This window comes from Podarcis bocagei (genome assembly GCF_964188305.1).
Source record: "Podarcis bocagei genome assembly, chromosome: 17".
NCBI classification, from domain to species: Eukaryota; Metazoa; Chordata; class Lepidosauria; order Squamata; family Lacertidae; genus Podarcis; species Podarcis bocagei.
In genome coordinates this window covers 39,555,697-39,571,175 of record NC_138143.1, presented here as the reverse complement: position 1 = coordinate 39,571,175, position 15,479 = coordinate 39,555,697, and the positions used below count along the sequence as shown (strand labels likewise).

General features: G+C 50.1%; 2 protein-coding genes and 1 long non-coding RNA gene across 6 annotated transcripts in view; 1 reads left to right on the top strand and 2 right to left on the bottom strand.

Moving 5' to 3' along the window:
- The first annotated feature begins 201 nt into the window (after window positions 1–201).
- VAMP1 (vesicle associated membrane protein 1) lies at window positions 202–8,673 on the top strand. Its single transcript, XM_081177112.1, has 5 exons — window positions 202–378; window positions 3,460–3,586; window positions 4,267–4,425; window positions 5,295–5,346; window positions 5,669–8,673. Coding segments are annotated over exons 1-5 (357 nt in total). The 5' UTR covers window positions 202–376; the 3' UTR covers window positions 5,686–8,673.
- LOC308577115 lies at window positions 7,549–11,563 on the bottom strand. Its single transcript, XR_014003454.1, has 2 exons — window positions 10,748–11,563; window positions 7,549–10,701 (listed from the first exon to the last, which is right to left on the bottom strand). It is a non-coding gene; the product is annotated as an uncharacterized lncRNA (long non-coding RNA).
- A 1,083-nt stretch (window positions 11,564–12,646) lies between these two features.
- Window positions 12,647–15,479, bottom strand: part of SCNN1A (sodium channel epithelial 1 subunit alpha) — a 28,621-nt gene continuing 25,788 nt past the window's right edge. For all 4 annotated transcript variants that reach the window (XM_081176487.1, XM_081176489.1, XM_081176488.1 and 1 more), the window contains one exon: window positions 12,647–14,871. In XM_081176487.1, the coding sequence (XP_081032613.1) occupies window positions 14,572–14,871 (300 nt within the window). In that variant the 3' untranslated portion in view covers window positions 12,647–14,571. The remainder of the gene's footprint in view (window positions 14,872–15,479) is intronic.

Here is a 15,479-nt window from a genome sequence, read left to right as displayed (position 1 = left end):
CTCCCGTCTAATAATTAAGGCAGGTCTGGGAGAGCACCGTCGAAGTATGCAGATGGAGTAGGGCGCTGATTGGCTGCAGGGCGGGGGAGTGTCTCTTTCGGCGGCCAAGAGAAGCTCCGGCGTGAGCGTCTATTGGCTCGCCGAGCTGGGCCGGCAACAATAGAGGGCGTGGCCAGGGCCCGAAGTACCGCCCCCTCGGGCCGCCTATAAAGCGCGCGGGGCAGCAGCGCGGCTCCTGCTGCAGCAGTCGTTCTCCGAGCGCCGGCGGGAGAGGCTCACTGAGGCGGACGCTCCCCCGGCTGGGCCGTCGATCCTCGCTCCGCACGCTCCGTCCAGCGCTCCGGAGGAAAGGGGTCTCCCCGAGCCGAAGCCGGCCATGTGAGTAGCAGCCGGGCTGGGTGGTGGGTGAGGGAGCCCGCCCTGCGCTGCGCTGCCGCCTTCCCCTGCGCGGCTGCGGCACCTGCCGAGTTGCGCATTGCAGCACCCGCTCCCGCCCCCGCCCCCGATCTCCTTCCCGCCGTCCCTTCCCGGCTGCCCGGGGCTGAAGTCAGATGGGGCGCGGATGGCGCAGCATCCCGCCCCAGGTGGCCGCGGCTCTCCGGCCAGCTGCGCTTTTCTCCTGTATTTTTTGCCTGCAGCAGTTGCCCGGCTCTCCCCTCTGTCTCCCGTGTCCCGCAGCATCGCTTCCCATTCGAAACCTTGGCTGCTCGTAGCGAAGCTAAGGGCGGCTCCGTTGTGTGTGTGCGGGCTAGGAAAAAGGGAATAGATGCGCGGGGATGGCTATGGGGGCTTTTTCGCACGTGACGGTGCCTGCACGTGTGAATGTAAATATGCGGGAACGGTCGAAAGGACGGTGGTCAAGCCAATGCGGGTTTTGCGGTTGGGTTAAAGCAGAAAGTCTCCCAAACCTTTGGGTTGGGTGTCATGTGTGACCGAGGCGGCTCTGCCTGGCATGTGCCACTAGGGGCGGGGGAAGGGAGTGCGGAAACCGCCTTTGCATGAGCTTGTGTGTGGAGGAATCCGTCAGAGCTCAGCAAAATTATATTAAGCTGACCCTAGAGATCTCTGTAGCAGATATTGAGGGATGGGAGAAAAGAGAGACCTGCGGTTTTGAGATAGAAGGGTGCTTTAGAGTAGAAACACTGTTTTGTCTCTGCTTTCCTTTGGACTTCTGCAACTATGAAGTCTTTGCCGTCTTCCGTGAAAGCATGCCTCTATCCATGTCCTTTTATCTATGGGCCAACCAATGGTTGCCCAGTGGTGCTGCCTCAAACACCTTATGGCAGATTGTGCTAGACTAGTCATTGGTCCAGGATATCCTGGTACCTTCGTTCCATGCCCACAGTTGCCATGCAAGAAGCCCAGCCTTTCTCTCAAAACTGGAGCTTAACTGCTAGTTCCCCTGACCTCTCCTCTCTCGCTGCAGGAAGGAATTATTATGGCAGCAAAAGCCCAAGGATATTGGTAGCAAATTTCTCCCGTGGCAAAGAACAGCAATGGTCCAGCCTTGTGACACAGCAGTTATTTTGTGTTTGCCCACACCTTAACAGACCTGGGAGCTTGATAGGTTTCCCTGGATGCTGAAGAAGCCGTTTGACCTTGTTTGCTGCGACGTTTGCTCTGGCGGTGTAATCGCAGCCACAGTATTACAGAGCTTCACACATAGACACCCTAGGAATCCTTACAACAGCCTTGTAAGGGAGGCCAGTCCTCCCAAATTGCAAGTTGGGGATGCTTAGGTGGATAGTGGATTGCCTACAACTGCCTAGACTGTTGCTGAGGTGACGTCCTGGGCTCATAGCTCATACTTGCCCATAATACCAGCTGTGTCACCCTGATTTTATCCCTCATGGACAGGTGTCCCTGGCAGGTCAAAAACCAGTTGAGGAGCAGTAAGATCTCACAGCATTGTTGCTTATTATCAGCCGTTTGTATTCTTGATTTCTATCTCACTTGGCGTGTTTAGCTTCAGTTGCAATCTCTGTGGCATTTCCTAGCTTAAGAGCATTAGATGAGCCACACTAGATCAGGCCAGCGGTAACCCAGCCACATGCATCTGGGAAGTTGTAAGAAGGGTATAGAGGCAAAGGTTCCTGCCTCCGTTTGTCCCCTAGCAAGCTGGTCTTGAGAGAGATGTTTCCTATGAGCATAGAGGTCTACTTTGGCTGTCATGGCATGTGGATGTGGAGACCTGTCTTCTAAGCCAGAAATGGGGGACCTGTGGTCTTCCAGATGTAGATTAGCGAATCGTGTAGATCCATCCCAGTCAGCATAGCCAGTAGTTAGGCATCATGGGAGTTGTAGTCTTACAACTGTTGGAGGACCACAGGTTCCCCATCTGTGCTCCAAGCCATCTAAACTAGTGGTCTTCACTGCGTCTTGTACAACCCTTTGCTTGAAGTTCTTCTTGGGTGACCTTGAGTTCCATGGCTGGACGAAGAGAAAAGCTTCTCTCTCTACTGTGCGTAATCATCTCATGTTTTGAGTCTTTCTTTTGGCTTAAGGAAAAGCAGTTGGGTGCTCTTCACTTTCCTTCATGGGGAAAGTAGCCCAACTCTTTGATCATTTTTGGTTACCCTCTTCTGTGTCTTTTCCAGCTTTAGAATGCCCTTGGCTGCCTTCTGTTCTGCTAGGAATACAACATTTGGGGCTGTCGTTTCTAGTTGCAGTTTAGTTGCTTCTCTCTGTGGCTGAGGGCCCCAATGTGGCACTGTGGGTATCCGGATGTCCTCAGCCACGCCCTTGGCGCCCACCAAGGCATATTGCCTCTCCAAGTTTCCAATTTTTTTTTCCTGGGTGGGGGTATTGTTTTGGGGACTTTCCTGTTTTTGTGGGGTGTTTCCTGCTTTCTTCTGTCTGCATCTTATCTGTTGGGAGGGATGTGTTAATCTTTTGCTTGTTTGGAGGCTGATGGGAATGTTCTGAGCACCAACAGTTTTTCTTCTGTCGTGCCCACAGCAGACATTCAGCTCTCCAGAAGTGCCCCTATTCCCCCATAGGTTGGGGACATCTCTTTGGGGCGAGCACCGGACACTTGTGACCACTTCTCTCCCCCCCAAAAATAATATTTATTATTTTCAGTAGATAAACATAGTATAGAAAAAAAGATTAACATAAAGACAGGCAATAAATAAAAGAAAAAGAGAAAAAGATACATACAGCATATTACCACTTAATTAATTAAAATTAAGTACCATCCATCTTCATAAACATAGTAATTGACTTCCTCGAATCTCTTCCATCCGAATTTCTTAGTAATTATGTGTAGCAGTTTCCAATATCAGTGTTTCAAAAGACCATATCACAGTCTTAATCATATTACATAGCTTTCCTTATTGTACATTTTCTTATTTATAAATTTAATTCCATTTTAATCCTAGGCCTAATTGTTTCTTTCAAGTGGTTACATTATCTTTAATATTAGTGTGACCACTTCTTGCACCTAATATGCCTCCACAGGTCTGATCCAGCTCAGCAACCAGGGACGGGGCAAGAAGGGGAAGAAAATGCTGGAGGCCCCCCTGGAGCACCCCCAAATTTGACCAGCAATCGCCGCCTGCAACAGACCCAAGCGCAGGTGGAAGAAGTAAGTTGCTTAACCTCCTGAGCTGTTCTCGTTGGGTCTTCATGCATTCTTCGTTTCCAGGTGAATTCAGCTGTCCCTTTTCTCTTCTCTTCTCTCTTCCCTTCCCTTCCCCTCCCCCTCCCCCTTCCCCTCCCCCTTCCCCTTCCTTCCTTCCTCCCTTCCTTCCCTTCCTTCCCTTCCCTTCCTTCCCTTCCCTTCCCTTCCCTTCCCTTCCCTTCCCTCCCCTCCCCTTCCCTTCCCTTCTCTTCTCTTCTCTTCTCTTCTCTTCTCTTCTCTTCTCTTCTCTTCTCTTCTCTTCTCTTCTTCCCTTCCCTTCCCTTCCCTTCCCTTCCCTTCTCTTCCCTTCCCTTCCCTTCCTTCCCTTCCCTTCCTTCCCTTCCCTTCCTTCTTCCCTTCCCTTCCCTTCCCTTCCCTTCCCTTCCTTCCCTTCCCTTCCTTCTTCCCTTCCCTCCCCTCCCCTCCCCTCCCCTCCCCTTCCCTCCCCTTCCCTTCCCTTCCCTCCCCTCCCCTCCCTTCCCTTCCTTCCCTTCCCTTCCTTCTTCCCTTCCCTCCCCTCCCCTCCCCTCCCCTCCCCTCCCCTTCCCTCCCCTTCCCTTCCCTTCCCTTCCCTTCCCTTCCCTTCCCTTCCCTCCCTCCCTCCCTCCCTCCCTCTCTCCCCCCCCTCCATCCCTCTCATTCAGGTGGTGGATATTATGCGTGTGAATGTGGACAAAGTCTTGGAGCGAGACCAGAAGCTATCGGAATTAGATGAAAGAGCAGATGCGCTCCAAGCTGGTGCTCAAGTATTCGAAAGCAGCGCAGCAGCGCTCAAGAGAAAGTATTGGTGGAAGAACTGTAAGGTGAGCTTGGAGGGAGGGGGAGCACACAGCAATCTTACACTGGTAGAGTGTAAGACACAGTCACAGTCCTATTGTGCTGCTGTTTCCTGAACTGGAGGGGGAGGGCCCATCTATTGGAAGTAGAATGAATGCTCTGAGATTCCAGGTTCAATGCCTAGAATTTCCAGAGAAAATATATGTATGGGTAGCAGGGCTGGTGAATAAAAAAAATCTGTGCCTGAGACTAGAGAGTTGCTGGTACTTGTAATAAGGTAAAGGGACCACTGACCATTAGGTCCAGTCGTGGCCGACTCTGGGGTTGCGGCTCTCATCTCGCTTTATTGGCCGAGGGAGCCGGCGTACAGCTTCCGGGTCATGTGGCCAGCATGACTAAGCCGCTTCTGGCGAACCAGAGCAGCGCACGGAAATGCCGTTTACCTTCCCGTCTGAGTGGTACCTATTTATCTACTTGCACTTTGATGTGCTTTTGAACTGCTAGGTTGGCAGGAGCAGGGACCGAGCAACGGGAGCTCACCCCGTCACAGGGATTCGAACTGCCGACCTTCTGATTGGCAAGTCCTAGGTTCTGTGGTTTAACCCACAGCGCCACTCGCGTCCCTGGCAGTTATAATAGACCAGCCTTAATCAACCTGATATTCTCCCTGATGTTCTGGGCTCCTAGCTCTCTTCAGCCCCAGCCAGCAGATCCAGTGCTTGGGATGATGGGTACTTACAGTGCTGGGGGGGGGGCACCAGGTTGGTGGTAAGAGGCACTGGACTTTGCGGATGTGCGGTCTCACTTGGTACAAGGCATCTTTTAAAATGCCCACCTTAGTGAGGGTGCTGTGTTGGTGAAGAATGTGTGAGCTCACGGTGACTCTTCTCCCCAGATGATGATCATGCTGGGAGTGATCTGTGCCATTGTGGTCATCGCAATTGCACGTAAGTACCAAGGGGGAGCCAGGGGGGGACTGGGCTTGTGACCCCTCCCTGAGCACCAGATAAACAGCACCGGCCTGTGGGTGTGAAAAACTCTACCTGCTACCTCTCTCCTCTGAGTGATGCTGAAGACCAGCAGATCTGTGACCCTGGTGCCTTCTAGGATAATGGGGTTGTTTTGCCTGCTGGATGAGGGCAGAGGCATGGCAATAAGGGTGGGCCTTCCTTTCCTTGGATGTTCAGCCTGTGTTCAGTGTGGGAGGCTTGGTGTAACATGCCCTCTTGTTCTCTCCCCTCTCTTCCTTCTGTTGCTTCCTGTCCCCAGTCTACTTTTTTACCTGAGAATGTGGTCCCTTCCCCCCCTCCCTCCCCAGTCTGCAGCCTCCTTTCCCCATCTCCCTTTCCAGTCCCAGGTGTTCCTCCTCCCTCCTCCTCCTCCTTTCCTTTCCTTTCTCCCTTCATTCCGGCTTAGTCATCAGTTTTCCTTTTGGTTCTGTTTGCCTTCCATACGAGACTTTAACGCACTGTTTCCAGATTTGAGTTGATTCCCCCTTCACAGCTGCTGCTGCATCAGCCTCTGAGCAGGCCACCTCGCCTTGGAGGGTGGCAGCGGGACGAGAGGAGGAAATGTGTGGGGTGGTTGAGTGACGCTCGCGGGTTGGAGGCCTACTCTAGGTGTCCGCTTCTCTTGCACCTCTCTTGCCGTGTGTTTGCTTTGGGACAGCATTACTTACATCTCTACAGGTGGCGGGAGGAGAGAGGAGGAGCACCAGGGAGAAGATTTGGATATTGTGACCCCAGGATAGTGTTCCCTTAATGTGAGGCATAAGCTCGTGGTGTTTGCTCTGTCTGCAGAAATTCTGGTCCTATGAAGACGGGACATCTCTTTGCAATCCTCGAGCAACACTTGGCCTCATGAACCCTAGCAGGAAAGATGTTGGTTTGACCCAGTCTCCTCTGCTCCGGGGAGCAAGCGCACCGTTCCTGGAGGCTTGCATTCCCAGGATAGTCAGGAGTAGGGTCAGATATGCGCATCTTGCAGTTCTGTGGCCATGTGGTTTGCTGGAACACTCCGGCACTTAGATGGAGCTTGCTATTCAAACAGCAAGTCTCAGACTACTTGCTTCTTAGCTGGATCGCAAGTCCTGCTGCAAAACAGTAGCAGCATGTCCCTCTTTGCCTCTTAGGGAGTCGTAGAAGGGTTTCCTTCTAATAAGCAGGCCTGCTGTTCAATGACAGGCCTGAATTCTTACCTAGTTTTTAGGCTTCTTGGGTCAGAGGTGGTTACGCAGAATGCCAGTGTTTCCAGGGACCGCTTGAATGCAGATTCACATACAAGCCTTTCATCACTCCTGTTTTTGGCCATCACTTAATGATGCTCCCAGTGGTGAGCATGTGTGTATGAATTCATGCTTATTTTGCCACCTGACATGCTATGGAGGTGCTGTATTGATCCTGATTGGAAGAGAAGCCCAATGCAAATGGGTTTTAAATCTGCTTTAGAGTGGGTTCAGCCATGCCTGCCAGTCGAAGACACAGGAAGTGGCATAGCTATGAAGCACAATCACAGAGAGGGGTGGGAAAGAGAGAGGCGTTTGGGTGTCCCAATATGGCTCCAATCAAGAGTTTGACCAGAAAGAGAACAGTGTTGAAGGGTGGAAGGAGATCTAGAGACTGCAATGCTCTAGGACAGGAATGGTCAACTAGCGACTGGGGGCTCCATTGCGGCCTCGGAGAAAGCAATATGATCTGGGCCCTTCAATGTTTTAACCCAGGAATACTCTCCCCATAGCATGCTGTGAAGGTGCTGACTCTTTTTGCATGCCCACTGCCACGCACCAGCATTTCATTTGCAGAGCCCATCTCCTTGATCTCCCCCCACCTCCCCCCACCTCGGGGGATGCTTAGAGGAGAACAGGAACGCCGAAGCTCTCTGCTGGTTTGGATAAACCTCTCCTGTCTCAGCGGAGCTGTGCTGGCGGAAGTGCAACACACCTGAAGAGGATCCGGGGTCCGTGTTTTGTGATGCTGCTGCCGCTTTGGGGAGGAAACACAGTAAGGTGTTTAAAGAGGCCTCTTGATCTCTTCCGGACAAGATCTTGGTTTTGATCTGCTGCCGTCTGTATTGAGTGGAAAGCCCTCCCGGCTGCTTTCTTTTGCTTTCCTTGTCTGTTCTCATGGATGTTGTATGTTTTGCCTCTCTCTCTCTCTCTCTCCCCCCCCCGCCCCCTTGTTACCTCTCCACTTGCTCCATCTCTTTATGCATGGGCAAAAAAGTTTACCCCCCTCCCCTAGGCCCTCTGTGCCTAAAGCAAGGGACTTTCTTTCTCTATGCAGAGGACTTCAGCCGCTTTCTCACGCACGTGTGGTTTCTGTCTTTGTAAGGAACACAGCCGTAATATTTTTTCCCTCTGGCATGTGTCGATTTACCAGCTCATGTACTCTTTAATCTCCGCCGACAAACACTCCTCTGCCACCCAAAACGAGTCTGCGTCCTCTGTCTTGAGTGTTAGCGAGAAGGGGGTTGCTGCTTTTAAAGTGGGAAGGGAGAAAAACCCAGGTACAGTGGTACCTTGGTTCTCGAACGGCTTGGCTCCCAAACGCCGCAAACCCGGAAGTAAGTGTTCTGGTTTGTGAATGTTTTCCGGAAGCCGAACATCCGACGTGGCTTTCTCGTGAGTGCAGGAAGCCACGCCTTGGTTTTCGGAGTCAAACGGACTCCTGGAACGGATTAAGTTCAAGAACCAAGGTACCGCTGTACTTAAAACGTAGGCCATAGCACCCCCTGGAAAGGTACCCTACCTTTAACGCTGTAGACCGTAGGTGAAGAATGTAGCACCTAGACAGGAGCAGGAGATCTTCCAGGACTAGTTTACAGCACAGCCGGGTCCACGTCCCTGCCTGCCTGCAGCAGCCATGCTGTGCTCATGCAGATCCTTTGCTCAGTAGACTGCGGTCAAACCTGCACCCTGGTAGAAGGAACCTCCATATGCAGCCTAGCTGGTGTTTGCGTGGTTCTCTCTCATGCTTTGCACTTGTGGGTGGAGCACGTTTGTCAAGAGCTTGGCCACAGCTGGTGTCGACTCTTCCATCATGAAGGGCTTATGAGCAGCCAGCAGAGGCCGGAAGGCTTGCTATAGTGAGAAATGGCCTAAGCTAGGGCAGCTCCTGACCGGGACCTCAGATAGCCATACCGTGCTTTGTTCCTCCTTGTCCTGCCTTCCCTTATCTTAACGGGCATAATGCACCTTCTGTTTCCTTTGCATAAACGAGCTAAATTCACTGAAACCATCAATATGAGCAGAATAAAGTGTGTCAAGATAAACCAAACACCTGGCCTTGTAATTTTCCTAATTGGGATCTCTTTCTGGCACCGTGGAAGTCAAGTCTTGTAGAACGACCACCTGGGATACTGCAGTTGAGAGGTCTGAGCAGGAAAGCCCAGACTAGACTATCTGGAGCCTGCATTGGGGTGTGTGTGTGTGTGAGAATCAGCGGTGGTCCCCCACTCTGTGAAAAATGAGGCGCTTTCCCCTGAAGTGACATGTAGGAGGCCAAACCGCATCTCCTGCATGAGACGAGAGGAGACCTAAACACAACGTTTATGCTTCCAGGGCAGAGTCTTGGGTACAAGTGTAACTCGAAGTAGTGGAAGAAGCTCCATTTGCACTACATAATTGGTAACTTAATTTTTGTACCATGTCTGTTCCAAGAAGAAAACCGGGCTGTTGCAGAAGGAAATGAGAAAAGCACTTCAGGGATGTTATGCCATATGCCACAACTCATGCCATTGCTATCTTCGTAGTATGTTGACCATGTCTGGCAGACATCTAGCTTCCATCATCCTTGACCATTGGGCCTTACTGCGTAGGGGTTGAAAGGAGTTGTCAAATGATACTTGGAGGCTTCCCCGGTGCTGGTGCTGCTGATGACATGGAAGTCACACATGAAGGTCCTACACAGCAGACATGTAACATAAATGTATACATTTGAGGGTACAAAAATCTAGGCAATGCAGTTGTACCATGGTTGACTAATACCTTGCGAGTCAAACGTTTTGGATCCCGAATGCCATAAGTGAGTGTTCCGGTTTGCGAACGTTCTTTGGAACCCGAACATCCGGTGCGGTTTCCGATTGGCTGCAGGAGCTTCCTGCAGCCAATCGGAAGCTGCACCTTGGTTTCCGAATGTTTGGAAGTGGAGCAGACTTCCGGAATGTCTTCCAAGGTACGACTGTACTTTGTCCCTGTCACATAGATATTGTGGCCTATGAAAATAGGACTGTTTCCTGCGTACTTGCATTGTTTGTGGTCTTACTCAAAGGATTGCTGCCTAAATCCCCTCCATTATCACATGTTGTTGAAGGATCTTCTGTCTCTGCTGTCGGATGTATTCGTTTTCTCTACAATCTGTCCTGATTTAAATGCAAGGAGTGTGTTTGTTTTGCTACAGATGACTCTGGAAAAGCAGAACTGTCCTACAATATATTAAACAGCTCGATGTCACGATCCCTAGCTGCAGTGTATGAAATGGCCGGTTCCATCTTAGTGTGGGCATGTTTAGCAAATCCAAGCAGCATCTGACCTTGGGCAATTATTTAAATACTGGAGTGATGGAGGATAGGGCTGCGAAAACAACAACTTGCAGTATGCTAGCATATCCAAATAGTTGAATTTTTTTTCTGGTAAGTCACCATCGCTATCTCATAATTGGATTATGTGCATGGAATCCTGTGATCATTGTAACTACGCAGCCTCCTGCTGAAATGCTGAATACATCACCAAGAAGATACATTAGGGTTGGTTGACAAAAACCAGGTGTTTTTTTTTATAATAAAAAAGTACAGGAGAAATGGAATCTGCCCAGTGGGTTCCTTGTGCCGTGTTGGCTCCTGCAGTTGTTCAAGAGCAGCTGAAGTAGGTATAGGATCACCAAAGGGATCTCTAAAACATCCTTTTCAACTACCGGGGGTGGGTGGGTAGTTTGCAACAAATGTATGTGTGCCAGGGTCCCAAGTTGTCTACCTGCAATCTGTTGTGGTGCCGTGTCAGTACAGCAGCAAGCAAGCAGTAAATACCTTGAGGCAGTAAATACTTTGCAACGCCAGAGGGAGCCCTGGCAGAAGAGCAGGACACCTGCTTGCCGATATGGGAAAGAAATAACGCAGAACACCGAAACTTACGTCTTCCTGCAGCTTGCATTGCTTGGACAGTGCAGTTTTCTGTGGGTAGGAAGCACTAGACTTTTAAAATCAGAGGGGCTGTCTGAGAAGATCCTTGCCTTCCTTGGCTCTGCAGGACAAATGCAGGTGCAAGACCAGAATTGGTGAGAGCGCAAGCAGAGGGGATGTAAGCTCACCTTCCCTTTAGTGCAACTGTGGGGAACATGTGAGCCTTGCAGATACTCTTGGCTTGCAGCCATCCCTGGTTACGGACATTGCTGGCTGGGACTGATGAGGGCTGTAAGTGGGAGGGGCTGCAATTTAATTGTAGAGCCGAAATGCAGGCTGTTCCAGTTTCAGTTCCAAGCGTTTCCTGCTAGGGCTGGGAAGTGTCACTGTCAGTCAGTAGACAGATCCAGTGGTCTGAGTGTATAAAACAGCTCCCTGCATGGTCTACCAAACAGTTGACGGGCTGCAGGTTCTTTACCTCCGACTTGTACCGTTATGTACACTTAATGTTCATGTTTGTGTGTGTACACACACACACACACACACACACACACACACACACAACCTCTTGAATGCAGACCTGTTTTCCTAATGCCTCTGCACCCATTCTGTTCTTTGTTTGCATCACACTATTAGAAACGGGGAAAGGGTGCTGAAGTTCATCCTCCTGGCTTCTAGGAGTTACATTGTGCACTTACATCAGTGTTTCCCAAACCTGGGTCTTCAGCTGATTTTGGACCACAATTCCCATCATCCCTGACTTGCTAGCTAGTAGTCCCAAAACAGCTGGAGTCCCATGTTTGGGAAAACACAGAACACAAGCATGTTGTGAGCAAAAGCACCTCCAACCCATTAGAATAGTGATGAGGCCAAGATCCAAGCAGGACCCAGATTCTTGCTGAACTCCAGATCCTCAGGGGCAGTCTGCAAAGAGGCTGAATGTAAACAGGCCCCTGAAAGGGATAACACAGCTGGCATGAGCTCTAGCAGCTTTGGAGCTAACCTTTGGCCTTCTAAATAGTGCTTGGCTACAACTCCCAACATCCCTGACCATTGAAGAAGAAGAGTTTGGATTTGATATCCCGCTTTATCACTACCCGAAGGAGTCTCAAATCAGCTAACATTCTCCTTTCCCTTCCTCCCCCACAACAAACACTCTGTGAGGTGAGTGGGGCTGAGAGACTTCAGAGAAGTGTGACTGGCCCAAGGTCATCCAGCAGCTGCATGTGGAGGAGCAGGGAAGCGAACCTGGTTCCCCAGATTGCAAGACTACTGCTCTTAACCACTACACCATACTGGCTCACCTTGGCCATGCTGGCTGGGACTGACTGAGTCCCAACAACAGTCAGAGGGCTAGCCACCCATCATAAGGTACCCTTGGATGTGCTTAATGGATTGAGACGTAACAAATTCATGGACAGAGGTTGGTAAAAGCACAGTTTGAAGCAATCCAAGCCTTGGACTCTTCATATTCTTAGAAAGGGACTGTGGCTCATCAACTTGGGAAGGTAGCCCATCTAGGAGAAAGATAACTCTGACCCTAATCCTCTGCTGCCTTGGGGGATATCTTTGGGAGAAGAAAAGGTTGAGGAGTAACCCTGACACAAATCCAGAGACGGGTCCCTAAGACGGTTGGATGCCACCTTGTATGCTGCCTTCTGGCAAGCCCTCTAACCCACCTGGTGCCAAATACAGTTCTGTGCTTTCCTTTGGACCCCATCAATGAGGTCAAGAGGGAGGTCTGGGCAGACCAGGACCTCCATACACACTTCCCAGGCTTGACTACAGCAGTTGGACTACAGCCCTGGAGGCGCACTCCATGATCTCTCAAGGCCTATGGGTACCAACAACTGATGTTCTCGAACAGGCTTCCTCAACCTCAGCCCTCCAGATGTTTTGAGACTGCAATTCCCATCATCCCTGACCACTGGTCCTGCTATCTAGGCATCATGGGAGTTGTAGGCCAAAAGCATATGGAGGGCTGAGGTTGAGGAAGCCTGTTCTAGCAGGTTTACCTTTGAATGGACCAAAACAACATCCCGTGTGTGAGATGAGAGAAACTGAAAGAAGCTAGTCCCCCCTAAACATCTGATCCCACAAGGTAGGTCGTTTCCCATTAATGAGGAGGCACACTTCATTGTTCACACTCAAATATTTAATTCACACATTTTTTTTAACCAGCTCCTTGGTGTTCCCGCTGTGGTATAACACCATTCAATAGTGCTGCGTGCCTAGTCAGGGCTGGGAAGGTAGGTCATGTGATGCTCCTTGGATTCTCCTGAGCTGCAATGGGGCTAGCATTCCCTTCCTTACCTTCTCCCTCCCTCCCTCCCAGTTGTTTTCCTGATGCTACAGTTGTCACCTTTGCCTGCCTCCCTGTCTGTCTGTGTTGCGCGAGGTGTCCCAGCTCTGAGGGACATAGATGGATGCCTCCAACATAGAGAACTTGTTTTTTACAGGCTCTCATTTTAGCCCTTCCTTGACCCCCACACTGGGCCTCGCAGTATTGCCACAGTTCTAATACCGGGAGCTCTCGGGTTTACCGCATTTCTGTTCTCGGTTCATATTACACATCCCAACATTGTGCTGCACGATAAAAGGAATCCCCGGGCTCCTAGTGGGATGGAGGAAGATGCTGCCAAGGATGCCTTTGTCTAGCAAGCTTGCAGAAGCGAGGCCCATTTCCTGTCTTTAGGCAGAAAAAATGTGTACATTGCACGGGGCAACAAGACTCCAGCTAAACTGACTCCTGCATCTCTCCAGGTGCAAAGGAATCTGTTGGAAATGGCAGCAATGAAGGCAAAATGGGTAGAGGGTTTTCCCTTGAAGACTGTGCTAATTGTACGTGAGCTGAAGGGGTTGGTTCCTTGTTCTTCATAGAATCATAGAGTTGGAAGAGACCACAAGGGCCATCGAGTCCAACCCCCTGACAAGCAGGAAATACCATCAGAGCACTCCTGACATATGGTTGTCAAGCCTCTGCTTAAAGACCTCCAAAGAAGGAGACTCCACCACACTCCTTGGCAGCAAATTCCACTGTCGAACAGCTCTTACTGTTCGACATACTTTCTTTCCTGCTAGACTCTTGCTTATCACGCATACAAAGACCTAGCAGATACACAGCCCGTTTCTGGTTTGTTCTTTTAGATCAGGGGTCTCCCACCTTTCGGGGCCTGGGAACAACCCATTTCACAGAAGGGAAAAACAGTGATGCTCAGAACTCTTCTGCTCTCCATCAACAGCCCCCCTCCAAAAACAAACACAACACAGACCAAAAAGGTCCCCCCCCCAGTAGCCAGAACATTCTCCACAACCAAACAGCAACAAGAGCCAATCCAAACACCCCAAAACCAAGCAAAGTAAAAAACCAAAAACAAAATATACACCAAAGGGAAGGGGGGGGGAGGACCCCAAACAAAACATTTCTGCATGGGCCCACAGACATTCTGGGCGAAGGGAGGGGTGGGTGGGTGGATGATGAACTTTGTTTTCTACCCGGCCCAATGTCACTCATGGTCAAAACAAAACAATTAAACAACTGAGAGGAATGGGCAGATGGCAACTCTGTGTGGGTGTCTGAGGGTGCCACATTGGGGACCCCAATTTGAAACAGAAGAAGAAGAAGAGTTTGGATTTGATATCCAGCTTTATCACTACCCTAAGGAGTCTTAAAGCGGCTAACATTCTCCTTTCCCTTCCTCCCCCATAACAAACACTCTGTGAGCTGAGTGGGGCAGAGAGTGGGGCTGAGAGACTGGCCCAAGGTCACCCAGCAGCTGCATGTGGAGGAGCGGAGATGCGAACCTGGTTCCCCAGATTACGAGTCTACTGCTCCTAACCACTACACCACGAGTTGCAAAGCAGGCAGAGAGGGCATTCCAAGCCACTTGGGCCCTATATATATAAGTACTATGACTTCCTTCTGCCAGTAACTTCCCAGGAGACCTTTCGGTCCAATCCTCCTCATGGAAGTATGAGAAGTACAGTGAGCTGCTGGCAGTAACGTCCATCTCCATGCTTCAAGAAGGGCTTCTGCAAGCCATTCTGGCCTGGGCCCCTCACTCTGTTCTCCTGAAGGAAACTCTGTGCAGGGATAGCGATTCCAAGCTGTTGTAGGATGGTAGCGCAGCAACTTCAGAGGCATGCTTTGGGGCAGGAGATGCAGCATGGGAGCTGGTGTCATGGCTGTTGGGTGTATGGAGGTCAGAAGATTTGTGCAAGTACAGCCGGCGGAAAGTCAGGATGCAGGTGATGGCGACAAAATCCAGAATCAACTCAGCCAGCTCTACTACGGAGAGGACGGAGGAACCGAACCAGAGACTCCACTGGCTTCCCAGCTGCGAAAGCAGTGTCACCACCTGCAGAATGAAGATCAGAATAGGGGAATATTTTATTTTTATAAAAACAATGCTCAAGAAATAAATTTGGCTCCCCAAACATCTTAGCCACTGATAGAGATAGGAAAGGCTGCCTTCTTTTCCCTTGGGACTCACCTAGATCACCTGTTCTGTGAACTCCATTTCAGAAGAAATCACAATATCCAGTCTAACTGCAATGAGGAGTAGCTATGTTGCTCCTGCCTCCTGGGGGCTGGAGATGTACTCCAGAACATTTATATTTTAATGTCTACATATGATCCAAAAGTTGACACTTGTGCTTCAAAAATCGAAATTGCTGTTAAACTTTTAGAGTCACCAATTTTGATGTATTGAATTGAGGTCCATATACTAAATTACTAAATTATGATGCAGGTCATGTTGGTGTGCAATTTTGACACCATCTACGGTACCACATGCTGTCAAATATTGACTGCTACAGCAAAATCCTGCAGTGACTGTCAACTACTTGCTGAAGTTTTGCAAACCTAGAGAACGCTCACTATCGAAATGTTCACAAAAGATTGGGGATTGTATATGCATTTTTACTCTAGCTCCTGTGCACAGTGCTTAGCCTACTAAAAATGAAC

What these genes read in the sequence shown, in the direction of transcription:
- VAMP1 (XM_081177112.1), top strand. An exon ending in CCCAAGCGCAGGTGGAAGAA is followed by an intron (nt 3,587 to 4,266) that starts GTAAGTTGCTTA and finishes CCTCTCATTCAG; the next exon opens with GTGGTGGATATTATGCGTGT. An exon ending in ATTGGTGGAAGAACTGTAAG is followed by an intron (nt 4,426 to 5,294) that starts GTGAGCTTGGAG and finishes TCTTCTCCCCAG; the next exon opens with ATGATGATCATGCTGGGAGT.